This window comes from Anastrepha ludens, chromosome 2 (assembly GCF_028408465.1).
Source record: "Anastrepha ludens isolate Willacy chromosome 2, idAnaLude1.1, whole genome shotgun sequence".
NCBI classification, from domain to species: Eukaryota; Metazoa; Arthropoda; class Insecta; order Diptera; family Tephritidae; genus Anastrepha; species Anastrepha ludens.
The window spans coordinates 184,624,289-184,652,107 of NC_071498.1; the positions used below are offsets into that span (position 1 = coordinate 184,624,289).

At 35.5% G+C, this 27,819-nt stretch overlaps 1 protein-coding gene across 4 annotated transcripts; it reads left to right on the plus strand.

The window, feature by feature from the left end:
• The first annotated feature begins 3,320 nt into the window (after positions 1 to 3,320).
• Positions 3,321 to 27,330, plus strand: LOC128856120 (protein hairless). Of its 4 annotated transcripts, none has more exons than XM_054091515.1 (6): positions 3,321 to 3,539; positions 13,162 to 14,479; positions 14,672 to 14,842; positions 14,910 to 15,835; positions 15,891 to 17,805; positions 22,038 to 27,330. In XM_054091515.1, the coding sequence occupies exons 2-6, from the start codon at positions 13,615 to 13,617 to the stop codon at positions 22,064 to 22,066; spliced, it is 3,906 nt and encodes a 1,301-aa protein (XP_053947490.1). In that variant the 5' UTR covers positions 3,321 to 3,539; positions 13,162 to 13,614; the 3' UTR covers positions 22,067 to 27,330. The 4 variants fall into 4 exon arrangements, with proteins under 4 accessions (XP_053947490.1, XP_053947488.1, XP_053947492.1 ...); XM_054091513.1 differs by having other exon boundaries at positions 3,321 to 3,532; XM_054091517.1 differs by lacking the exon at positions 3,321 to 3,539 and adding an exon at positions 12,355 to 12,977.
• Positions 27,331 to 27,819: the final 489 nt, after the last annotated feature.

Below are 27,819 nucleotides of genomic sequence, written 5' to 3' on the forward strand. Positions count from 1 at the left end.
CCAACATCTTACTTGTCAAAAAGCGTAATGTAAAGATCGCAGCATGCTTTCCTAAGGGATCTGTGAAATATTCTGAGCCATTTAATAAAAGAAGTTTGCGAATATTTTCTTAAAAATGGGAAAAAGTTAATTTCGTGTGCTAAATAAATACTATATGCCAAGTGATGGCGTATGCCACCTGTTTATGTGCAGGGGTCAATTTAGGAAGAACCTCCGGATAGAGAGAATTGTCATTCTGAGTCTTAGGCTGTTCTATAAGCTTTGTCATCCTTTGAGAGAAATAAAATTTTCTATGACATGGGAATACCTGGAAACGAAGCAGAGATCGTTGAGATGATGTATGCAATCTTGTTTGCCCATGAGATACAAGCTGACACCACACAGAACTAACCAAAAGAGAACATAAGAACAAACTGAGAATTTTCACTGGCATTCCCACAGTTCACTGAAGATTTCACAGACATCGGTACAGGCTATGGATATGATTCACCGGCAACTGTCGTTCCTGAGCTCAATTTCCAGAGACCCCAATACACATTTTTCTCGAATGTGATGTCGTAGCGAGAAAGATTAGATATTTTGGCCAGAAGAAAAGCACATACACTCAGCCTAAAATAAAATCCATTGTGGACATTGGGCTTGCTCAAGGGCCGTAACAAATGCGGCAGTATTTCAGCACTTATAAACGTTTGCAACCCTTTCCACCAAATCACTATGGTATTTATGAAAAAATGTTTTATCGAAGGCTTAAGGTCAATTTCACTCATTTTAAAAACTACAGTAGTTCTAAGGAACCTCAAGTTTTGGGGTGCTTGTTTTTTACTTATAACTCATAACACTTTTTTAATTTTCTAAAATAAATTGTATATAAAAACTGTTCCCTTTTGGTTGACTGGGTTTTTTCTTATTACGTTTTATTCTTTTCTCATTATTGTTGACAATTCGTGCCGTACATTTAATTTGCACGTTTAGAAAATCATTTTTAATAATAGAATTTTAATAAATAAAATACGAAGTATTATTTAGTAAAAAATGCTTTGTATTTAAATAATATAACTTATGAAAAAATTAAGCATTTTTAACGTTAAATATTCCTATTAATTCTTAATAGTAATTTATAAACCATACTAAAAATCAAAAAGCTGGTATATTGACTACATTTGTGTGTAATAATTTTTATATTATATATATATATATATATAATTGGCGCGTACACGCTTTTTGGGTGTTTGGCCGAGCTCCTCCTCCTATTTGTGGTGTGCGTCTTGATGTTGTTCCACAAATGGAGGAACCTACAGTTTCAAGCCGACTCCGAACGGCAGATATTTTTATGAGGAGCTTTTTCATGGCAGAAATACACTCGGAGGTTTGCCATTGCCTGCCGAGGGGCGACCGCTATTAGAAAAATGTTTTTCTTAATTTTGCTGTTTAACCGGGATTCGAACCGACGTTTTCTCTGTGAATTCCGAATGGTAGTCACGCACCAACCCATTCGGCTACGAAGGTATTAGGTTCTCGAATTTATCCATTATAAGCAAACGTGGTAGTAATGGAAAGCAAACACTTGTATTTAACAAATTTTTAATTTTCTAGCATAAAAAATTTTTTCATTTTTAAATTTCATTTTGAAAATATGAAAAATTATGAACAATTGAATTCTAAAAATTATACAAAGTATATTAAAATAGAGTATCTACTCATGTACCCTACATTTATTGCCGTTCCACTAAAACTATAGATTAATTAATGTTAAAATAAAGTGTTAGTGAATTAGTGTTTTGTGTTGATTTTGAAATTATATTTGCTGGTCTGTTGAAATTGTTTTCATAACGTTACCATCTTGAATTTTAAAAAGCTTTATTGTGTTTGGATATACTTTAAATGGTCCATTATTATAAGGTGGTTGCAAATTAGATTGGTGAATACCTTTAACAAATACATATTCACAGGTATCCGGACCCTTTTGGAACAAACGAATATTTTTTATTGTGATGCAAAATTTTCGAACAAAAATGGAAAATGTTCTCTTAACTTAGAAAGTTTTTCAATTGTATTGTCAACTACAAAATTATTATACGTAAACAGTCTGTCTTATAGTAGCGTGACCACCATAATTTTGACTATTTGATAAATTCAATTCTAACAAACTGCGTTGTATGGGCTTACTATATTTATACATTATAGTCACCAGCCATAGCTATAATGGCTTCGTTGGATTGTCAAAACTACATTCAAATTGGAGTAAAAAAATACAAACGGAAACAGCCCCGAATATTAACCTTAACAGTTCATTGAAGTTCAATAAGGAAGATTCATCCGTGAATAGTACGTTTGTTTAATTCCGTTCTGAATTTGCCTTAACCCATGCACTGGCTTTTTTAGTGCAGGATGAAGGGAGCAGCGGTTTTTCAATAAATAAATTAAGGTTCTCTGGAGATAATATGATATGAAGGTATTTTACTACAAATATCCGTTTTTCTGTCTGTCAACTTCTAATCCAAACACCACCATCGCTCATATTAATCATATCTTTCTAATAGACGTGTGTTTAAAACTTACAACGATTTTAATTGTAATATTAGAAAATAACTTTAAAGAAATATAAATTAATATTATTTGATACGTTTTGCGCCTTTTAATAAACAGAAAAATCATGAAAACTAATCAGCGATGGCCCACACCGTCTCTTGTTTTAATTCATCCATACTTTTTTTCAATTTCTGTAATTATTTACATATTCCTCCAAAAATCAATTTGTCCAATTTACCCTATGTAAAGTACTAAACAGAAAATCCCTTGGAGTAAGTTGAAATTTACCACAGTGCGAGTGAGACAAATAGTGCAGTTGGTAAATTTTCCCACGCTCAGAGGAATTTTCCCACGACGTGTGCATATGGCTCACACACTCGCGCACTAACTATCGTGGCAGCACGCCGATTGCAGCGCAGCCAACGTCAGTGTGGGCAGAGTTCACACGAACGCCACTCGTTTAGGCAGCCGACAAAAAAAATCTTTCCTCAATGGGAAAAACGGAACGTCATGGTAGAGAATTTAAATATGTATGTGCATTGGTCACACCAATAGAGAGTTTAAATCAACTGCAAAACGTATCATCTGAGAACATTGATGTATGCAATCACGTCTCCTTGAAGTGAGCGTGTGAATTCTACGGTTCTCTGAATGCTGAGCCTTTTTGCAAAGAATGTATGTATGTATGTATGTATGATTATCAACGTTCTCTGCTGTCTGCTGTCTGCTCGTTCGTTTGTGCGCTCGAATGACGACTGTCCTCTTTGCTGTCATTCGTTTGGTTCGTTGCTTCATCGTTGTTTGTCCATCATTGTGTGTTTCGCGTTGTGCTCTGCATTTTTCATTAATAATTTCGTTTTAATTCAGTTTTTACGATTTATTTGCTTCTTATCGATTTGAAAGTTTTTGAAATTTAGTGATTTAAGACCAAGTGTACTTTACAGTAATTTGTGAAGCGGTTAAAGTGAAATTTATGAACAAGAATGTGAAAAAAATATTTTTGGTAATTGGTAAACCTTTTTCCTATTTTCACATTTACTCCAGCTCTGTCTTCGTCGCTCGCTACTACGCCTTTCTGATTGAGTGTGACTTTGAATGTGTGTATTTGTGTGTCCGGGGTGAATTTGTGTGTCAGTTTCGTTGACGTCGCGCTGTTAGTTATAAACTGACTGATATCTTTTCTGAATAACTTGATCATATTTATTTTGATATTATTAAAAATTCACATCCTATCAATGTGCCTCCGGTTTCGGGACCATGCTTACATGTTCCTTTTCAATTATTCCATTACACTTATTTCCTATATATGTATATATAGCACGAACAAATACTATATTGAAATAATTAAGCAGTATTTAACCTGAAATTGGATAAAGAGATACTTTACCAACAAACGTCATTTCAGTTTGTAACTTTTCACTGTACATATGTGGGAAGGAAACCGTAATAACAGCAGTTGCAATCGCCTCAACAATAAAGCAAAAATTCTATTTAGCCAAAATAGAAGAAAAAAAGGAGGAATGGTCTGATTTTGCACTGCATGCTTACTCTTTTTTATTTAATTTCTCTGTAGCTATTTTATATTCATACATACATACACTGCATCAAAAAATTGTAAATACAGCACTGACTTTCGGAAGAAAGTGATAATACCTTTAGGATTAAACGATTTTTGGTGAACATTTTTACTCTCTTCAATCTTTTATTTCATAGTGAAAGCAATAACAAAAAATGTAACGAATAAATTAAGGATAGTCATAGCAAAAATAACAAAAGAAACTATCTTCAAAATTTTACATAAAAAAATTGTACATACAGTAAAGGAAATTTAAAGTTTACTTAAAATGTATAGGTTTCAATAAGACGTATGGTATCCATTTGTTTCAATTACACCCTTCAGTCGACTTTTCATGGAACATACCAGCTTCTTGGTTTCATCAGGCGAAATTATTATTATTTTGCCACTCCTCTTTGTTTTTTATTGTGTGCTATCTAATTTTTTTTTTTTCAAAATATCCCACAAATGCTCAATCGGATTTAAGTCTGGAGGCTGGGGCGGGTGTGGGAGCACAGATTTACAATTGTAAAGCAAGTAAGTTAATATAACTTCCGAACTATGCTTCGGGACATTGTCTTGCACCCCCATTTTGCCCCAAACCATTACATTTCCGCCACCGTGCTTGACGGTAGGAGTGAGGTTTTCCTTTCTGAGAGCAGTATTCGCTTTCCTCCATACAAATTTTGTTCCATCTGATCAAAATATGTTGTATTTACTCTAGTCCATAAATATAACATCGTTCCAAAAGTCATCTGGCATATCAACATAGGTTTTCGCGTACTCCAATCGCTTTTTTGCATTCTTCGTTGACATACGAAGAGATGCACCCCTTTTAACCTTTAGATTTCAGGAAGTTTCTTATAGTTTGTGGGTTCACAACTGGTCGCCCAGTTTCCTCAAGGTTCGCTGCAATCTTAGGTGCTCCAATTTCCTGGTCAGCTTTAACCATTCGTCCTATTATTCGCTCCGTATACTGATTAAACATTTTTTTCCGTCCTCTTCCGGCATGATAAACGTTCCACTCTTTTCAAACGTTTTTACGACGGATTGAATGGTAGCACGTGGTCTGTCAACAGTTGCTGATATCTGACCGTAGCTCTTTCCTTCTAGCTTTAACTTTACAATTAATATGGGGGTTTACTCAAATGAAAAGGAAATGGTTAGAAATTGTCAAAGATTTGTTTAAGCTATTTCATCCTTTTAAAGTTACAATTAATCGAGAGTAAAAATGTTCACCAAAAATCGTTTAATCCTAAAGATATTATCGCTTTCTTCCAAAAGTCAGTGCTGTATTTACAATTTTTTGGTGCAGTGTATGTATGCACATTTACATATCTAAGCGCATTTAACGAACATATATAAGGCCTAGTCGCCAATTAAAAAGGTATTGTTCAAGTTGTACGAATTAATATTTTACAGGGAGTTGGGCTCGATAAGGTTTCGATTGCAGTTTAAATCAAAATTCGTGGTTAGATGTTTGGCTTAGTTTATGTGGTGTCCATCTTAATGCAATACGAATGGAAGGACCTAAATATTTATACCGACTCTTTGTTCGCAGTACGAGGGGCGACCGCTTTTAGTACGTCTTGAAAAGATATGCTCCAATTTATTTATTTTTATTTATAATTAAAGTCAAACAAGTTGAAGTTGGCGAAGGTATTAAAAAAGGAAAGTCAGATAGAAATAGTAGTCCTACAACTAGGGACAATTAGGGATTAATTGGAATAGATTGAAATAATTAAAAATCATTTGAGTATATTCAGCAATATTCAGCAAGGTAACGAAGCAATTTATGTTTGAAGCGCGAGCTCTCTTTATACGTTTATTTTTTTGGGTATTTCGTCGGGACTAAGTTTACCGAACGGCAAGATTATGAAAATATAAGTGGATCTTTCAGGTATCAATGTGTCTCACAGGCCTTCGATCGTCCTTGTCATTGTACCTGAAGCCTTCCAAAGCTAACTATTATTATGTATTTCGAACCGATTTTTACAGAATTTAACAAGATCTCCAAATTTTTAAATATTGATTTTTCTTTGTCGAGACTTAGACTTCTTATAACTTTATCTTTATCACATAGGATAAAGACGCTAGTTATAATTTTTATAATAATTTCCATAGATATACTGTAACAATTAATTTAGATATTATAAATATTTTAAAATCAGCCAAAAATAAATATTTTTGTTATGCAATCATTTTTTTTAGTTATATTCGATTTACCTAAAAATACGTTTTGAAATAGTAATCCGACCATTTTTTTATTATTTTAGTTTTTAACTTTCTTTTAGTTTTGAAAATTAAACTTTTTTACGAGTGCTCTGGCCTTGATAATACTTTCGGCTTCTCTATTAACCAGCCTGTAATCTTTAAATGAAGTTACTCTTCTGTTATCTCTGATAATTTTCGGTACAATATTAAGGTTTCAAAACCTCGTTTTATTTTTGTCTTCCTTAAACCTGACACTCGGTCATATAAAGAGGAATTGAGTATATTATAAGTTATCCCGGACTTTCTTATATTCCTTCAAGAGCAGACAAAAAATTTTGTTTTGAAAATCCATTCTTAAAAGTTCCAATCCAGCAGAACTGCCAATCCAGCAGCATTCCCCGCACATGTATGGGGAATGTTTATGTGGCTACAACAACAACAGTAAAAATTAAAACAGAAGTAAAGCTGAATTACTCAACAAATAAACATCCGTTCGAATACTAAAATATTTTTTGTTTTGTAATTTTCAGTTCTCGGGCAGCCTGTCCGGTAATTGAATCTAGCAGTAAATCAAATCAAAATATCTCTTAAATTACTTCTTACCTTGTGTAGCAATGAGACATAATTGAATTAAAATTGTTAAAAAATCACTTTAGCTTCACAATCTGCACTAACCTAAAATTTAAAATTACTAAACTAGGGCACTGCTGGGCCAATGTCCGAATTAATTTTAATTTGCCATAAAGTCTAATCGGAAGCCACTCTACGTGTGAATATGAACATATAGCAGAAATATCACATAATTTACTAGCATATTTGAAGACGTTTTAAATATAAGGAATTTTTTATTTTAAGAGTGCAGAGCGAAAAGTATTCGACGATGCATTTATGTATTGAAAATATAGGTATGTATCTATCAATTTGCATTCATCCTAGCAAATATACTTATCTATGTATGTGGATCTCCGACCAACTAATTAGCAACGCCGCTATATAAAAAACTAAGAGTATAAAAACCTCATATGTTCCTCACAGAAGCTCTTTGGAAACGCTTATCGTGCCATCTGAATCTTTGTTTTCGGATCTGCGAAAATCTTATCAGAAATTTTCTCTATATTTTTCGGAAAGTTATTCTGTTGAAAAAACATGTAGTGGGATGTTTTTAATCTATTTTGCTGATATATGTTCCTGTCGTTCTCATTTTCGATATTTTTAAACTGAAAAAATGTTTTTGTCTATGATGTTGTTGAAGTCTACGACGTTGGTCTTTTTTAAAGGCCTGGAAAGAAAATAATTGCCTTTTTGGAGTTGCCGAAATGACGTTAAACTTTTGTTATAGAGAAAATGGTGGAAGTTGCATGCCATACAGACTTTAACGTACAATTAGTTAGTCATTTAGTTTACCCTGATTCGTAATTTTCAACCCTTACCTATTTATTATTATTATGATTTTTATTTACGTATATTGTTCTAATATTTTTCGGATTGCTTAAGGAAGAAAGTGAATAAGTGTTTAAGTGAATAAGTTGTTTTTTGCAATTTGTATATAAAAACCTTTAGCACTATATTCGTTTGATTGGTCGGTTGTTTTAGGGTCATAAGCATAAATCCAAGTCTCATCTCCCGTCATGATGCATTTGAGCTTGTCCTGATAGTCTGAAAGCATTGTTTCACACACATCAACGCGACGACTTTTTTCCAAGAAATTGAGAGTTTTCGGTACCAAACGAGATTTGACTTTTCGTAGGCTCAAATGGTCTTTCAAAATGGGTTTCACAGATCCTTCTGATATTCCGATCATATCAGTAAGGTCTTTAACAGTCAACCGACGATTTTTGAGCACCAACTCCTTCACTTTATTGACGTGTTGGTTATCTGTTGACGTCGATGGTCGTCCGGAGCGCTCCAAGTCATCAACACGTTCTCGACCCTCTTTGAAGCCTTTGTACCACTTATAAACATTTTTCTGCGACATGGTCGAATCACCAAATGCCTTCTGCAACATGCTAAACGTTTCCGCAGCCGAAATTTCATTCCGAAAACAAAATTTGATGGCACTTCTCTGCTCAATCAAATCAGACATTGTAAAAATCGAAAAATGCACTCTTGGTCGTTTGGTAAACACAAGCGTAAATATATTACTGATAATGACATTCACATGAAAGTTGGCCCAGATGTTATTAACAGTGCTGCCAACTCATGAAAAAAATAACTAGAGCGAAATTTTAATCCCGCGAAGTTTGACAAATAAATTCACCTTACTTTTTGCCCACAGTATATATATATACATATATACATTGCATCCGTGCAATAATTGGCTCTTTCACCCTTTTTGGGTGTTTGGCCGAGCTCATCTTCCTATTTGTGATGTGCGTCTTGATGTTCTTCCACAAATGGAGGGTACTACAATTTTAAGCCGACTCCGATCGGCAAATATTTTTTATGAAGCACTTTTTTCATTGCAGAAATACACTCGGAGGTTTGCCATTGCTTGCCACGGGGCGGCAGCTATTAGAAAAAACTTTTTCTTCATTTTGGTGTTTCACGGGGATTTGAATCTACGTTCTCTCAGAATTCCGAATGGAACTCACGCACCAACCCATTCGGCTACGGCAGAATAAATTCATTTTAGATTTATAGCATTCAGATCAGTGGATGCATTATAATAATATAAAGGGGTTTTTAATAAGAGGTGTTATTTCGATAAAATGCTATTTTTTAATAAAAATTATCGGATGTTTATTTCATTATAAAAAGGAAGGTATGCCGTTAAGGTACTTGACCACCTTATAAGTTTCAAAAAATTAAATTTTTTTTTTTACATTTTTTCAATCCTTATACTTTTAAAAATCATCACCTGAAACTGTTTTTTTTAATTCGAATTCTAACAAAGTGAAATCAGTGAAAATGTGCAGGCGCATCCTGCACTCATTACTTGCTGACTCAGCGGAAAGAAAATAGCAAGTTTTAACTTTAAACGCGTTTTTCCAGAAATTACTTTTTTTCGAATGGCGGACACTTTATCTCCGAAACTGCTTAGCCGATTGTAATGATTTTGGTCTCGTTTTATTTGTTAAGATGTTTTGTATGCCAATTTACCACATTTTGCAAAAAAAAAGTTAATAAAGTATTGCTTTTTAAGCATAACATTGTGAAAAACAGGGGTGTTTTCTTAACTTTTTTTCAAACATCCGCCATTTTTTTATTTTTTTTTTTTGTCAGTTTGTGGTAAATTCTCACGCAAGGAACCTTCCTTTTGAAAATTTTGTTTCTCTCTTTTGTTTTAGAATTACCATTTCTAAGATTAACTGTCCGCCGCAAGACATGATTTTCTTCAGGCCTCGACTTTGGCGCCTCCTGGATATATGTTAAAAAAAGAAATTTTAATAAATCAATTTTTTTTTGTATTATATAAGCTCTAAATAAAAATTTAAAAAAAATTTATTTTAATATATTATACAGAACGTGAAAAAAAAATTATTGAATATGTTGTACTTTTTAGCTTTCCAAGGTGGTCAAGTACCTTAATAGTGGAAAATAACATCAGGTAAATGACCACCACGATTACGCTTACAGGACAATATCCTTTTCATAAAATTTTCCATAACCGAATTGCAAAGTGGCTGCCCTATGTCCTCGATAGCCTCACGAATTCCATCACGTGGCCCCAAAGAAAAAAATCGCATGGTGTTTAATCACAAGATCTCGGTGGCCAATTGTGTTCACCTCTTCGAGAGATAACACGATCCGGAAACTTTTCCCGTAAAAGATCAATGTGTGGCACGTAGCCCCGACTTGTTGAAAATAAACGTTATCCTGATCAATACCATCCAATTCCGGCCGTAAAAAATCGTTAATAATCTCTCGATAGCACAATCCATTCACCTGTAACACCGGTTATTGGAAAACCTTTTATTACAAAGTCTAACACACCCAGCGATTGGCTCATTATAAATGTATGCATATTTGAACTTTCTGGTTTTCCTCCTTATAAAGTCTAAAAGTCTTGCAAAGCCTTAAACAAAATATAGTCGATAGCTGTGTTCCAGTGGTCAATGATCAACAACGATATTATCCTAAGAGAAATCTGTTTCAATTTATGATCGGTTCTGTTCGTTTTGTTCTCGTCGTTTATGTGGCTTTACACAGCCTCTGTGTGATTTTACAGTCTTTTGTAATTAGTAGCAATGAGTTTTACAATTTATTATCTAATAGCCGCTATATCCCTTTATATGGTACTTTCGGAACGTTTGGTATAAATTTTCGTTTACTTATTCGTTAAAACGTTAATTAAAGGAAAATATGCGGCCGTGTATCCCACGGTTGTTATGTTTATCCAGTGTTGTATGTTGTTTTTATCCAGTTTTTGTACAAATATTCAGTTGTATAGAACAGTTAGTACAAATGACAGAACATAATTTATGCAACTGATCATACAGTTCGAACTCACTGTCTCCAACACACTATTATCCCAGAAAGTTTGGTATAATGTGCGGACACTCTTCTATGAGGTTTGAAATCAAACAGCATAGTGGTGGAAAAAAGCTGTTCTACGTTGGGACAGTCGAACGTCCCAGATTTATAACCGACCAAGGACTGTCACTCCAGCAGCATTTCCTGTACATGTATGGGGAATGTTTATGTTGCTACAACAATAAAATCAAAAACGTGTGCTTCATTACAACAAAAACAAATACATAATTTAGTCATAGCTCGTTTAAATGCATTCATGCAGTAATCATACGCATGCAATATATTCTATTGTAATCATTAATTATTTTAGTTTGAAAGTGATTAGGTTTTTTTCGCCCAAATAGATATTTTTTCTCTTATCTTATCTAAATCAGTTTTATATAATTTTTATTGTTCACAAATAATAAATATTTTTCACTTAATTTTATCGTTCAATAATAACGATAGGGGAATCATTATATCGTTTTCCTTTCGTTTATTCCTTTTTTTTAATCCGAAATATATATATTTTTTTGTTAAAATAATAATTGTTACTTGGTTTAAATGTTTTAGTTTTTCTCAATTTTTTTTTGCAAATTTGACCATTTTAATTATTACTATTTTTCCTCAGTAAGAAAATAGGGATTATATAGTAGAACACTTTTTTAATACTAATTAAGAACCAACTGGTTCCATTTAGATTGCTGAACACGAAAAATCCATATTATCGTAGTTTAAAGTTTCAACTTGCCACTGATGTTGTCCAATGTTTTGTAAACAGAGTTGGGCGATAAGGATTACATGTCCATGCATACCATTCGGAATTCACAGAGTCATTGAAATCTTTACTTTAAAAATTAAATAAAATACAGTGATTTTTCTTCTTATTTAATAAAAGTAATATTTTGCAACGATTACTGTAATCGACGTATATAAAGGACAGGATAATAATTACATACCTTAATAGTAATCGGGCTTCGGGCTTTTAATCATTTGGCTATTTTAATCATTTTCGCTCAGCTCCGCATGTAAAATAGATTGTACTAACTAAGGGTAAAAACAAATACCTATCCGTTTTTTTTTAATAAGTTTCATATTAAAAAGAATATGGAAATCCAACATTATTTAAAAAAAATTAAAACAAATTGACAGTAATTAGTTTTAGAAGGAGTACTAAAGCGAAAATACACACTCCAGCAAAAAGCAATGACCAATTAGTAGTATATGCGGCAATATCAACAATTGACGTTGATCTAACAACTGCTACAACTACCGCAGTTACAGAGGGAGCCACTCCGAATATAACAAACAGTAGGAAAAACGACAACAATCTCAACAAAAAATGCGATTTCTACAAACAGCATAAATATATATTTAAACTTACTACATATACTAAGTCATAAAACAAAATGGCAGTTGCGGAGAGTTAAGTATTGAGTTGATCTCCCCTTCGTTGAACGTTTGAATTTCCTTACCTTGAATAACCTTACTATATTGTCGCAACGCCGGATTGTCTGTCGCACGTCTCACGTCTCACGTCGCATGTGGCTCTCAATTGTGTGCTTCTGCCCACAGAGCTTTTGCACTCAGACAATCGGTCACTTAGCTATTCAGCTAGCCAGTGCTCAAGCGGCAGCAGAACCAACAGCGCAATAGCGCAGTAAGTCAGATCGGTTGATTGGTGCGGCTAGTCGCTTAATGTGATGGAACAGGGGGGAGGGGGAGTTGGTCGACTAGTTGTTTGCTGCGTTTGCGTGCTTAAGCTGAGCTCTCAAGAAGGCTCTGAAACGTTTGGTGTTGCCGCTCTCGGGTGTGAATGAACTAGTGTGGCATTGTCGCATGAATTCTTGAGATCTGAACCGATCGACGCTGACGCTGGGGCACGGTATCGAAAACATTTGGCTCAACACTCAAATAATTAGAGCGGTATTGGAACATGGCGAGCCACATCAACAAGAGAATCGAAACAACTCACACCAGAGAACATTGCACTCATATGGCAGTGACGATATCATTCATATTAATATTATAATGGCATTTCAAAGAGAGAGAGAGAGACTTCACATACACACGTAAGCCGTGACAGTTGAGTCCATTGAGTATTTATTATGGATCCAACATGAACTTGGTACGTTAAGTTGTTATTGGTTGTCAGTGCTGGGCAAATGTCAGTTTAAAGTGAAATAAAAGAGCAGTGGATGGGTGCATACTTACTTAAGTAGACTATGTAAGTGAGGTAACAATTTCAAAGAGAGAAAAACAGCATATATGCATATGTTCCAACATACGGCTTAATATGCTTGAAATATGTGTGTACGTATTCACGATATTTTAAGAATATTCATCGAATTTCTTTTATTTGTATTAATATTGATTAATTAAAAAATAAATAAATTATTCAATTATTCCAGAAATAAATGTTCCAGTAGTGAAATCGCTGTATTCATTCACCAGTTACAACTTCAGAAGTGCTAAATAAAAAGTGGGAGTGTAGATGTGTGAATGCAAAATTGTTGAATGCGCAAAAATCAAAACAAGCATTAGCAAAATAAATTAATAGCGCAAATAAAACTCAAACAATCCTCCTGTCATTAAGCGTACAAATTGTTGAAAACTCCAATAGATCCATAATTTGGCTGTCCGGTAATCGGAAGCTAATATAAAAAGCCTGCTAACGATGAAATAACTATCTCATAAGCTGAAATAGCAGATGACGTTTTAGAACCATCAATTGTGGCTGTGGTGGGTTCATGAGTTGGTGTATATTTAAGGATTTGAGGTGGTAATAGTGATGGAGTTGTAGCGACGGTAGAATTGAAAATGCAGTTAGTAAAGATGCTGCAACAAAGTCTACTAATCCAAAAATGACAGATGAGCGCAAGCGTAATAGCCTTAATAATGACACTAGCATCAGTACTCAGAGTGCAGAAAACGGAGTTAGCGGAAATAATATTTATATAAACAACAATAGTGATCATCGTCCACAAATTCAATTTGATTCAGAAAGAAATGAGCGTATCATTGTAGAAGCGGCCAAAATATTATTCAAGAATAGTTTGAACGGTACCAATGCAGAATCGAGCCCATACAATATTTTACCAATAGTTGCAGCATATCAGCCACTACCCTTATCACCAATTACTCAAAGCTCACCGCTATTTCAGCCACCACCACCTGCTCATACCGGGCGTTATACTGTACAACAAGAGCAAGACAGTGAAGATTTATTGGCGATAGCGTCGTCAAATAGATCTACTGCGAGAAATGGTGCTGTTGCAACTTCAACAAAAACAGCAGGCACTAAAGCGGTTAAACAGACAAACCCATCGACAGCTTTTACCCCGTTGCCAAAAACGACACCGCTGCCATTTGACTCAATCTCGGCAACATTGTCAAAGAAGTATACATCGCAACAAAACACTGATAAAGTCATGGCCGCAGCTGCGGCATTGGGCTCTGGCTGCACAACATCTTTATCGGCTCACCTAGTCAGCGGCGTTAAGGTTTCCGATAGTGGCGTAATTGATTATACAATGAATGCAACATCTTCATTGTCGTTGAGTGACAATAATAACGCCCATAGTGGTAAAGATAGCAGTGACAAAAATGAAAAAGTTTCTGGTCATAGCAATGGTGGCAGTAGCAATAATGACATAGGAAGGAATCATTCTTCCGTGAGCAGTGAAAATGTTGGTGGCAGTTTTGGCGGCCGTTTACAGTTCTTCAAAAGTAAGTAAAATCTTAATAAACATTTACAATACTATGGTCTATGATGGATATTACGCGGAAAAAGTGTTTGCATTTAAACGTTTAAGACCACCCTACCAAGCTAGTCCAAAAAATGTAGTAATTCTAAGGTGTAGTTAAAAACACAAGATCATTTGTAAAAACATTGATCTAATTACTTTTCTTTATATGTAGACGGAAAGGTCATATTGGAATTGGCGCGGTCAAAGGAAGGTGAAAAAAGTCGTTGGATTTCGGTTCCACGAAAGATGTTTCGTGCACCATCGGCGACGTCATCTACTGTAACGCCCACATTAGTCTCTTCATTAGCGTATTCCAAGAATGAAAGTTCAACATCGCTAAGCTGTAAGTACGAATAAGTAAAAGTTTCAAAGAATTGGTATATAACAAAGTATTTTTGCTGAATTTTTAGTTTCTGACGACAACAGTTCAATTCAATCATCACCATGGCAGCGAGATCACAATTGGAAGCAACTAACTCCTCGAAATGGCATATCAAAAGCCATGTCACTGTGCTATCAAAGGCCCAAGAGTGTAGTTTTGACAAAACCTGCGTTATTACTCGCTCGGAAAAAACGTCGAAGACCATATGATACGATTTTGTCAGCTAGTGGAATGACCCTGTTTGAGAGCCAAAAGAAAATGGTAGACGGAAAGTTATGCTCTAAAAGCATTAAAATTTCAGAAAAATCACAATCGAGCTGTCAGCAGGAAAGAGGTGAAATAAAAACCGAGATTAAAAAAGAAATGATCGGTGCAAGCAAAATAGGGAATGGTAAATTAGAAACTGCGTTTATAAATGAAGAAGATGGCTGTTCAAGTTCATCTACGGCAACGTTAACTGGAGATGATTGTACAGATGCTCGAATGGAGGATAAGACCCCCACCCCGACATCAACCTCAACACCACAATCTCCATGTCAGGAGGAAAAATCAATGGTAATAAGAAAAGAAATAGCAAAAACAACATTTGGTTGTCCAAAGGAAGTGACCAAGTCGGCCGATTTAGAGAAAATGAATACCAGTGAAGATGAGAATTCAATATCTACGATAACTGATAACGAAGGTTCCGGGTCGCAGGTGAACGGTAAGACAACGGATATTTTCACGGGTACCTCCAAAATAGTTAAAACAGATTTGAAAGATGAAAGTATTAGAGAAAAATATCATCATCGATACGAGAAAAAGCTTCAGAATCCCAAAACTCGACTTAAGTTAAATGCAATTGTACAAAAGTTGATTGACAAAGTACCCGAACGCTTAGCACAACTGTCCCGGGTATCTCAGACAGTTGCAACTACAGGTGTTGGCGGTGCTAATAATTCACTTTTACATAAGGTAGAGGAGCTCCTCACGTTTCAAAATCCATACTTACTTTTCTTATTTTGTTCAGGTTTCACCACCAAGTACATCAACACCAACGCGTCTAGTAGAATGCCCACAACAGCATGTATCACCGCGGAAGCGAATCCTGCGTGAATTCGAAAAAGTCTCGTTAGAGGATACTTCAAGTGTGGCAGGTGGAAAGAGAAGTCGCGCGAAGAGTAATGCATCTTCTTCATCTGCGTCTTCGTTCCGTAGTATAAAATCGCCCAATAATCGCAATCAGTGCAGTAATAATAGTGGCAGTCCACCTGGTGTAAATCCATCATCTTCCAGTGGGAATGGCGCCCTTCGATCTACAGTTACTGCGTATTCGAAATCTGAGTCAACGCATTCGATAACGACGTCGGCACCTACACGATTGTACAGTTCATATAGTATACATTCTTTATTGGGAGGCAGCGGTGGTTGTAGTAATACAATATCAACTTTAGAGACGACAAATGCGGGCAGCAACAAAATAATGAACGATAAGGGAATTATTAGCGGTGCGGGCTATCATCAACAACATCATCTTACTTCGTCACAGCAACATTACGGCGATCCGTCATATTTACGTGCAATGCTTGCCTCACCGAATTCACCAGAACAGTGCAGTCTGAGCGGGGGCGGCAAATCACCGTCGACTTCTGCCACAAAAAGACGTTCACCGCCTTATGCTTCACCCCTACGCGATGCGCATAGCGTTAATGATATTGGAGCACTGAATAATAAAACGCGCTATGCCTCCGACCAAGGTGGTGGCCTTGATGCTACCTCTACAACACATTCAACCAGTCATTCTAATTTGCATTCGCAGAAGCAGGGATTCTACTTTCCGTACATGCCATTATCAAAATATGTACCTTCGGCGAGCTGTTCCGCCACTACCACAATCTCCTCCATATCCCCAAATTCCTGCTGTACTGGCGAGGCTCGATCACCGCGTCACCCTTCAGCTTTTAGTAGAACATCTTCACCAGCGTCAATATCTACAAACATTCCAGTTAATCATTCTGCTTCCAGTTCAATTGGCAACAGTCGAGAAAACTCGCCGCCTACGTCGCGGGTTATAACTGATTCGCCAAGAACTGTACCAAAAAAGACTGCATCTATACGTAGGCAATTCGCCTCGCCCACTGCCGCCGCAGCAAGTAGTGGCAGCCCATCGCCTGGCGAGCGTTACTCTGAGGACTCATACTCTACACAGGACCGCCGAACTCCTGTATCGAGTACAAGTGTTTGCGGTGGTGCATCTCATCAAATACAACGTAGTTCCCCAAGTGGGAGTACAATTCCTTCTCCCCTGCAGCACTACTACATGTATCCACCGGCGGCGCCGAATGGCACTTCCAGTCCGGCCCCACACAGCTCCACAGTTTCACCAAACACAGTCATGCCTGTTGGCCCTGGTACAACTAGTGCTGCCGCCGCAGTAGCAGCGGCGGCATCGTACATTCCATCAGTAATGTCGCCCGCCTATATGAATCCCTATTTCGCTTTGGCTGCGCTACGGCATACACCGCAAATGTGGTCACATTATGGTGGTGCGTCGTTACCTTTGCATCTCTCCTCCGCCGCATCCTCGGCTTCAGCGCGACTTTCACCGCCAGCTTTTCATACTTTTGCTTACAATGGTGTTAATGCGGCGATGGCAGCGGTAATGCAACAGCAACAACAGCAACAACAAATATTGGCCACTTCAGCGCTATTACATGGGCATAGTCTGAGCTGTGGACCGGCCCTACCGACTCTTCATCACACAGTCAACGCATGTAGTGGCAGATTGCATTCACCGGCAACAATGACTGAGCGAGCGGCTGATTTAGCCGTTGGAATAACAACAGATAATGCAACAGGTTTGGGTTTGAGTCAGGAAGAGAGGTCGGTAGCGGCAGCAGCTCCCCCAATCTATCTTATTAGCAGCAAAGAAGAACATAGTTCAGGTATGTTAGATGCAGACGTCATGGCATTTGAAAACGAAATAATACCGTCTATATTTTTCTAATAGTTGCGGGCTTTTGGACGTTTAATTTTATTTTTGAGAAAATCGTTATTTATTTCACCCAATCTGCCTTCTCTCATAAAGCTTCAATGCAATAATGCCAAAATTAGCTTTATCTCGTTGACTTGTCGCTGCATCAAATTTGGTATATGTGTTATTATGCTCTGTTTTATACAAACTACCTTACGGAGTGTGTTTACGTAACGGTTGTTTATAGCATAACATCATAGTTCTTCAAAATATCCCTAATATGAACATTTTCGTTTGAAATATTAGAACAAACTATGACGGTTGGTTTTGCAAATTGAAAATGTTCGGTTTCTCCGACGAAATTTCACTCGGTAGGTGCTGAACACAAGTAATAGTTCTCGGGCTCTTCAGATATAAAAACCATTCAGATCGTATATTAGCTTCGACGGACACGTCGGCCTTATTTCTACGGAATACCGTTGATTGGTTGGTTAAAGTGATGATTTCCAGGATCCAACTAGCGCTTCCGCACTATTTTGTTGCCACATCCTCGTTACCAAGTTGTTTAACGGTTACTTACAGCATGATTAATACAGTCTGTACGGTTTAAGAACCTTATTAGGTTGTTGACTTTTAAGCCAAACAGTTGTTCGAGACTCTCGAACAGCGGTTGGGCCAGGGTTAGCATTATCTCCTTCCTAGGGCAGGGCATGCACAGAGGAAATGGAAGATTGTTTCATTTTTCTCCGGTTGTTTACAACTGTGACAGCATGTATTGTGAGGTGGGTATTCCTGATTGTTCTTCGATAGACCAAAATCCAGATATGACTGCCGATAGTCTTCAGGCGTCCCGTCGTTCCATAACGTTCTGCTAATTTTGCATTTCGTCTGGTCTTTCCATCTACAATCCGCGATTCGGAGGTATTTTAGGGAAATTATATTCTTCACTGCACCTAATGGTGTGAAGACCGATTCTGCAAGAGCGTTATTCATGACAGATCCCCCTCTTGCCATTTCATCTGCTTTTTCGTTACCTTCAATGTTCCGATGTCCCGGAACCCAGATTAAGGTAACTTTATGGTTTTTACTCAAGATGGTAAGGCTATTCCTACTGTGTTCCGCCAGTTTAAAGGTTGTTGTAGCCGAGCCCAGTGCCTGGATTGCAGCTAGGTTATCCGAAAGAGGCGATATCGCCCTTATGATACGGATACCGTACATTCAATAACTTTATAAAAGCTGATTGAATTTACTGAGAAAGTATTTGACGGTTTTATTCCGCACCGTAACTTAAATTACTTCAAAAAATTAACGAGCAAATTTACAAAAGCTAATGAAAATGCGTTTCCGGCCTTCCTATTCCTGCAAGGGAAAGTTCAATTCGTTAGGGGTATCTTAATGACGTTCGAATTGGCGAATGCAACAGTAAAAGACATTCCTCATAAGTTTTTGAATAATGCTGTCGAATTGACTGTCCAGGGCTATCCAGTAACGCAGAAACAACTGATTACGGTTGCCACTGCTCCCTTTATCTTTGCCGGAGGGATGGTGGAAACCACTTTCCACTTTCGTATACCCCCGACACACAGTGCGGCCGATTCCCGAAAAGCTGGCCAAAACTCAAAAAATTAAGTAATTGATTCAAAATTTCTTACTCGGGGGTTGTCGGGGTCGCTGATTACGAATTTGATCTTAAAATTTTGAAAATCCACCCCCTTCCACCCCTATTGGCCACCCCCTCACGTGAAATAGCGTATATTCAAGAACACAATCAAGATGCATGTAAAATATGTTTTCGGGGTCGCTGATTAGCAAGTGGTAGCAGCTGAATCTTGTTTTATTCAGTAACCATTACTTTTTTGAGTAACCTTTAATAGGTTTCAAAGCAGCATATGACGGCGTTGTATTACTATACAGTTTGAAAACTCAAATTTTATAAAAAAATTGCAAAAAATGTATCTACGTATTGCTGCAGCTAAAAATTTTGTGTCGAGATTGTTATGTACTAAAGATTTCTCGTATTTTATTGTACTAACCTTCCGAAGATGATTCCATTTGGTTTTGTTCAATTTACTCCATTACAAAATCTTTCAAATGTGTACAACTTTCACTATTCATCGACAGTAATACGATGCTCAAACGAAGGCCACGTTGCGACTGAAAATACAGAGGATACTTAGGGTACAGGACGTTGCTATGAACGGTTTTCATTACTCAAGGCATTACTGTAGCCAACCCAAAGACAAAAAAACTCTATCTAGAAACTTTTTTTTCGACTTTTGGCCAGCTTTTTGGGAATCGGCCGCACTGTGCGACAGTCCGTTATACCTTACCGGAACACCTGATTTATATCCAGCAGCATTCACCAAACATGTATGGAGGTCGTTATATCACTGTCAAATCATACGATGCATTATTACCGGGTGAACATCATGACCTTTTTTAAACGAGAATCCATACTGTATCTTTTGTCTGAAAAAAAAAACCAAAGCGTCGTGTTACCAGAAGGGGCGTAAACTTTCAAATATCAGTACGCCACTTGCGTTTACCTGCGATGAAGCTCGGGTAGTCATTGGAAAGGCGAAAGCTTCCAAAGTTACCGGTCTCGACGGAATTTTTATGATGGGGATAAAACATCTGTGCCCGCCTGAGGAAACTTTCGCAAAAGTTACTTGCCACTCTGGTTATCACTGAATTGTGTGCAAAGACGGTGCAGCTAATAAAATTTAAGGGACCCGCACACCTAATCTGCCATATTCGTATCTTCTTTTTCTAAGTAATGAAACACTTCAGGCACTGAAAACTTTTCCCTCACAAAGAAGTGCTCAATCCCGCTTGTTTCTAACTTCTACGAAATCAAGCGTGAGTTAGGCATACAGGTTGACTTTAATGCGCAGCATGATCTTTAGCGTTCAAGCCTTCCAAACGATCGAGGGGGCAAAGCAGAGAGACGATTCGACCCCAACCGGGATAGTGGGTAATTGCAGCAGCGCGCCTAACCTAAAAATTGTTAGTCCTGGTCTGATCAATAGCATAATCTGGTGACATATGCTATCTCTGGCATCAGACCATTTGCCCCTTACCGTCCCGATTGAGAGACCTGCCGACTTTGTTTAACGAACCACTGAAGCGGTGGCAAATGAGCGAGACCTCCTTCGCCAGGCCGGTCCCGGTGATCCCCAAATAAGGGATCTTATTTTGGAGATTCGGCCACTGGCCACTCAGTATAAGCAGAGTCTCACCTTCGATAGTTGATTCTCCTTTTCAACGCATATTGCCACTAAGGTCCAAAACCGCAACAAGGTCCTCCAATCGATTGTCGGTAGTACTTGGAGCAAAGACAAAGAAATGTTGCTATCGACATTTAAGGCAATAGGTCGGCCGATTTTAAACTATGCTGCGCCTGTCTGGTCGCCTGGAACCAGTGATGTCCCCACTACAACATCTACATGACAAGGCCCATATGCTCCCTGTCAAGGAGCACAATAAACTTTTTAGCAAGCAGTTCCTGTAAGGGGGTTATCGCAGGTCTCACCCATGCAGACACCTGCTTGAGCCTAAACCGCCTCCCAGGCATGTCAGGAGGCACCTCCTCAACTACGCGGACGAGATCCAGGACAAAACAGAGCGACAATTACTGGATCGGACAGTTCACAGACAGATAATTAACGACATTCATCGGGCGACGCACTCATCTCACATCCCTTTCTCTCTGGACCTAACCTATCGAAACCGCAAATTTTCTGGGTCTACCATTAGATGAGCTAGACGAAGACGACCGGTGACTACACTACACTGACAGGGCAAAGTTACTGCTACAACAACAACAACAACCGATTAAAGGTATAAATCGAAAGACAACACCTTGATCTAATTACCTCCCAACATGGGAAAGAACTCGCGGTTAGCTACCTCTTCACATGTCCACTAAAAACCATCTTATCTTAATTTATGAAGTCATCTATTAAGCTACTGTTTGAAAACGTTTTTGAATTTAATTTCAACATTTTTAATGCTGAGGTTTTTTTAACCAGTAGAGATTTGCCTGTAGTTGGGGTGATTTTAAACGTTCCGCATTTTGGTTCCAAATCGAGCCTAAACTACTAAAGGTTATTTTGAGAAATACCTATATGATATTAGTATTTTTAGTAACATAAAGTAAATTATATTTCATATTCATATCATATATTTCTTCTTTTCTTACAGATGTGCCGCTGAACCTGTCAAAACATTAAGTGCACTATTTCATAGCTATGTAAGTTCCATATGTTTTGGCTATTCACAAACTGACATAAAGTATTGTAAAGGGCAAAGGTGTATAAATAATGGACAAAATACCATTTGTTTTTCATCCGTTACAACTTGTGCAATACTTCGTAAATCACCTTAGTTCTGATATTTACGGTTTAAATTTTCATGAATGCCAAGAAAAATATATGCATACATATATACAAAGTAAAAATTGTAGGCAGCGAGAGCGGAGGTCATGAGTTGTCACTGCCCGACGAAAAACTGAATCCAAGAAAAACATTTAGCAAATACTGGGACAGTTAATATTCACGATGCAAAGAAACTATAAATATATGTCAAAGTGAAATCTATTTTTGTCGCAGTTGTGTGCACTCTGTGCTTGGCCTTACAAGAGAAAACGGATAAAATCACCTTATAAAAAAACAATATTTAAATACTTACCTACAAGTATATTTACATAAAGTTTACCTTTGATATGAATGAGTCTTTAGTATGAAGTAATGAAGTAAGATTATTAAAATAAAATGATTGAAAAACTGCGAGGTGAGTTCCAAAAGGCATAAATGCAAAACATCAGTCGTTGCGCCACCTCTTATGTTTAGAAATAAACGAGACTTTTTATACAGTAATCTGTAAATTTGGAATTCACTCGTACTAATGTAAGTAATATATAATACTTTTCTAATATATACAATATTTACACCACATATAAGTAGCTAGATAGACATATACAAGTAAACCTTCATGACTTGTGGAATTGTGGGACTTATAAAAAATGTTTTAAGTCAAGAATTTATATACACAGTTTTCCTTTAAACAAAAAGAATTTAGTATAAATAGTGTTAATAATGAAAGGTCTAAAAATTTATATTTGGAAGCTGAGCTGTAGAAATAAATGTAAAGTACATTCGGGCCTGTTTACCGTAAGCACCCGGCTTTGTATTCAGTTAAGGAGTATCACTTCAGCGACATTCTTCATAAATTTATGAGGAATGTCTTATGATGTGTAATTATGTGTAATTATATGTTGGACATGCATATGTATGTACATATACATATATGCGTGAATATATAACTATAATTAATATTATTAAAAAGGAAGACTTTCTTAGTTTTAAAAATTCCATCTCTACAACATAAAATCACTTTTATCTAAATTAGTGACCTACTCGTACTACTTGTTTCGGACATATGATTACTGATGAAGAATCTCAAAGAGGACAAAAATTTAAAACTTAAAAATCATTGTGAAAATCTGTCACATTATTTTTTCTTTAATTTTTCAAAAGGAAATTAAGAAAATCTAGTAAAATAAAATGTCAATGTCATATTCTTTAGTTCAGTACGGAAATATACAAAACTCCGCATAAAGCCCTATTTTGAGTTCTGCAACGAAATAAATTATCAGTGAACTCGATTGAAGTGAGCTCACTATGTTTGATAGAAAACGTGTTTTTATGAAGCGACACTTAAAAAAGTAAAAGATAAATAAAAATATTTAAAAATTGTGCCTTTACTATATGCAAAAACTGCAAAACTACAAATGTATACAACTGTACCACAAAAAAAAAAAACGGAAATCGCACATGTTTAGGATATCTTGCAGATAAACATAAAAATCTGAATAATACGTTAACTATACGAAATTTTCTTCAGCTTGATTGGAAAATTACAAGAACCGCAAGCGAGTCTAAACCAATAGTTTTGTTTTAGAGGCAACGTTTCATTACTCCATTTCTTTAAAATGGAGGGCATGGGTCATTATCACGTCTTATCACATTTTACATTAATTTAGAGACAGATTTCATACAAAAATTATTCGAATAATAATTTGCGTACACAAAAAAATTTAATAAAAATTAATTGCATTTGAAAATATTCAAAATTGAAAAGGAAAGTTGACGAGCTATCGATTTGATTCCTTATAATTATCACTAAAGTTATCCTTTGAATATTTTATTGCAAACTCAGTCATTGGAAACAAACATATCAAGGAATTTAAAGCGTCGAATTTAACCCAGCCGAATGTGTTTGTGCGTGCTTAGCATTCGGTAGAGCCCGGGTTCGAAGTGCACTGTGGGCATGAAACACCACAATAGAAGATGTGGGGCGTGTATTTGTGTCATCTTCCTTTCTGAGGCGGCACAAAACTGTAGGTCCCACCAACTTTTATATAAATACATACAATACATGCGCCCAATTTTCTGTTAATTGCATATAAAATTCCTTGTGTCTGTGTATAAAATAATAATTTAACTGCGAAATCTGGCTATTAAGACTTTAGCGACTTATTCAAACCGGTCAAATTCAAATATATATATAAACTTTTAAATTTTTTTTAACTTAGTTGTATATTGGTGATAATTGCATCATTTTACTTTTTGAAGCGGGCGGTGAAATTAAGCGCATTATATATTTGAATTGTAAAATAAACGTGAAACATTCTTTGAGAACTGAAACATTGAAAAGGAAATACAAATACATATGCGGCAACTAATCTAACAATGATGTACAAACTTTTAGAATTTATCCAAGAAGAAATTCACTTTAATCGAAAAAAATGGCTGGAAAACAAAACGAATTAGAACTAAAGTTGTAATTCATTGTAAGAAATTTAATTTTTATTTAGAATTCTAAAAATTGTACATACCTATACACATATATATGTACACCTATTAATATAAAAATAATATAACGGTTTTTCATGAAAATCAAATAATTTTTAACGTAGAAGAAAAGGTGCATACCATTGCTGAAAGGTTTGGAACTGTAAGAGCCTCCTTTAAATTAAACCACTTCATAGAAAATATTTTGTTTCTATTTCTCTTTCGTTTTACGTTGCTCCGGCCAAACCATGCTTTAAAAGCAAAGTTTTATTTGAATCGAATCTTTTATAATTACTGAAAGTTTTTTTCTAAATATTTTGTTATTTAAACTTACATGTTCGTCTGCTTTTTTATGGTTTAGTATTTATGTAGATATATTAAATTTTAAACAAAACTAATAAATGCGTGTAAGAAATTAATTAATTAATTAATTTTTTTTGGTTCATTCATATTGGTTTAAACCAAATACATACTTACATACATATGTATTAATAGAAATTTAATTGGTTTCATGAAATTAAAAGTAGCTAGCGTTATGCTGCGTAGAGTTCATGATTAAATTTTGTCTCGAGTAATCTACCATAGGTTCTTGGAGTACAAACCCTGAGGTTATATGTAATTGGTTTGAATAGTTTCAATGGTCCAGAATCTTCAGAGCTTGAAAAATTCGTCTATACACCGAACCGCATTCGTAACAGAAATTGGAGCATTGGAATCTCAACTTTCCTTGGGGTCGGTCTAGATATTTTTTTAAGATTTGTCGCTATCAGTTAGTTAATGCTCTTCCACTTCACTTTCTTCATCATCATCATCATCATGAACAACAGCCTCCAACAACTAACCATTAAAATTTCATCTTAAAGTATTCGATGCATCTAAAAGAATTTACATTAGTAGTAATAAAAAGTCGAATATTTAAAAAAATATATATATTGTTGAGTATGTATGAAGCACAAAATAAGGCGTAATCAAGATAAAATCTTTGTAGGAAGTGACATAACTTAATACACACATGACTCCCGACCACAATGGCAGCGTTTCGTACACTGGCTGAACTAATTACTCGTAGGAAGGTACTGTAAAGAGAGAGACGCGGGAATGACGTTAATTTCGATTCGTATAATTTCATATGTATGATTTCGTTAAATTCGATTAAAATTTTTCTAGGAAACGTAATTTTGCCGTCATAATTCCTGAGATGTTGAGTAATATAGGATTAAATTGTGCTAAATTTTTTGAGGGAATATTGTTTTTAACAATTAATTTTCTAAAAACCTACAGCAAAATCGACAAACTGTTTTAAAATAACAGAAAAAATAAGGAATTCGGGCATGTTTATGGTTTTGTATATTTGTCAAAATGGAAAAATGTGCTTCATAAAAGTCGATCAAATAACAAAAGGGGCTTGCTCATTGTATGTAGTATCCTGAAGTTCTTAGTCGTAAAATGCAATGTATAATGTTTGGTGTATTGATCATAAAATGATCTCAGCAAAATAACTTAACTTTTTGGCAGATCTACACCGGTCATTCATTTAAAGGTGTTAAAAAGTAGTTTCTCATAATTTCCTCCCTTAAGTTGGTGCGTGAACTTTCGCATCACTGTAGAATACATATGTTGATGTTTTACATATTATCGTACTTTGAAATTCAGGTTTTTACATCTTGGCATGATTTTTTTGGTGAAATTCATTATTTCAGGGTGAAATTTCCATGCGAAAATTGTAAAAACTAGCTTAACACAAGCAAAGCTACAAAATGTTGCTAACCTTCCTATGATTTGGTGTTTCATATCCACAATGGGTTTCGAACTTGGACCCTACCTAATGATATTCACCCATTAATTATTCAGTTACGGCGTTGCATAATTAAAAACAATATCCATTCAAAAAATCGGTAGTAGAACATTTCGCAAATTAAAGTTTTTTCAGACACACCGCCTAATATCTTTGCTATGCCATGAAAAACAACTGTTTATAAAAATATAAGTTAAATGTTTTCATTATCTCTTGTGAAGTGAGCTCTTATTCCGAACATCGAAATTCATCTATGTTTTGTTGTCGACACAATTTAACGCATAATATAACTAACAAATTAAAAAACTAAATAATAGCACAGTTAGAATAATCGTTCCGCATTTTCTATACATAGAGGATAGACAATATATGAGGAGATGGCATATTATTATTTTCATAAAGACAAAAAAGACTTGATACTTTCAGCACTCATCTAATTTGTATAAAAAATTAAGTTAATTAAAACAAATCTTTAAAAATCGAACTATTAACATTAAACCTATTTCTCACACATTTACTCAATTTATAGAGTAAAAAGGAGCCCGGCCTCCAAAACTATCATATGTATTTTATAAAATTAATTTATATAAATTAATACTATTGTATAATTCAAACTCAAATAAATAAATATGAGAAAAATAATGAGAATGAGAAACCTGTATGATAAGTAAATACATATTTGGTGGATCTGCCAAGCAAACTGGAGTTGACCAGCAAAACTAATAGAAAACCTATAAATGTTACATATACATACATTGACTAATAGTCACATAGTTAAGTCAGCCGGTAAACGTAGTTTATTTTTACATACATTTTATTGTACTATGTATTTATATTTTTTTATAAATTTATGAATGTACTATATCTTAACCGTATATTTATTAAATGTGGAAAAGCAAAAGATAACAAAGAATCCATTGTTTATTTAAGAGTGTAATAAATATATGCACGTAAATATATATTTTGATGAAATAAAAAACAGTGAATAAAAAATAAAATTATTCTAAGTAACTTTTTTAATGAATCTTCAACTTGACTGAAATGTTATGCGCTACGCATATATATTTACATATGTATGTTTACTTATTCGTACCCCAGAAATAGTTGATATTTAAAGTGATTCTAATTTAACTTTATTTTTGGCGCTACATTTACTTTTCATTGGCAGCATTATCCTTTTTTTGACAAGAATCACTTTTAATTCAGAAAGTTTATAGAGACAGTGTTTTTGCAAAAAATTATTTTGATTAAATTTTTCCTATAATAATATACATTATATTACATATTAAAAAAATATCAATCAATCGGTTTGAGTAAGTCTTTCCAATGTACTAAC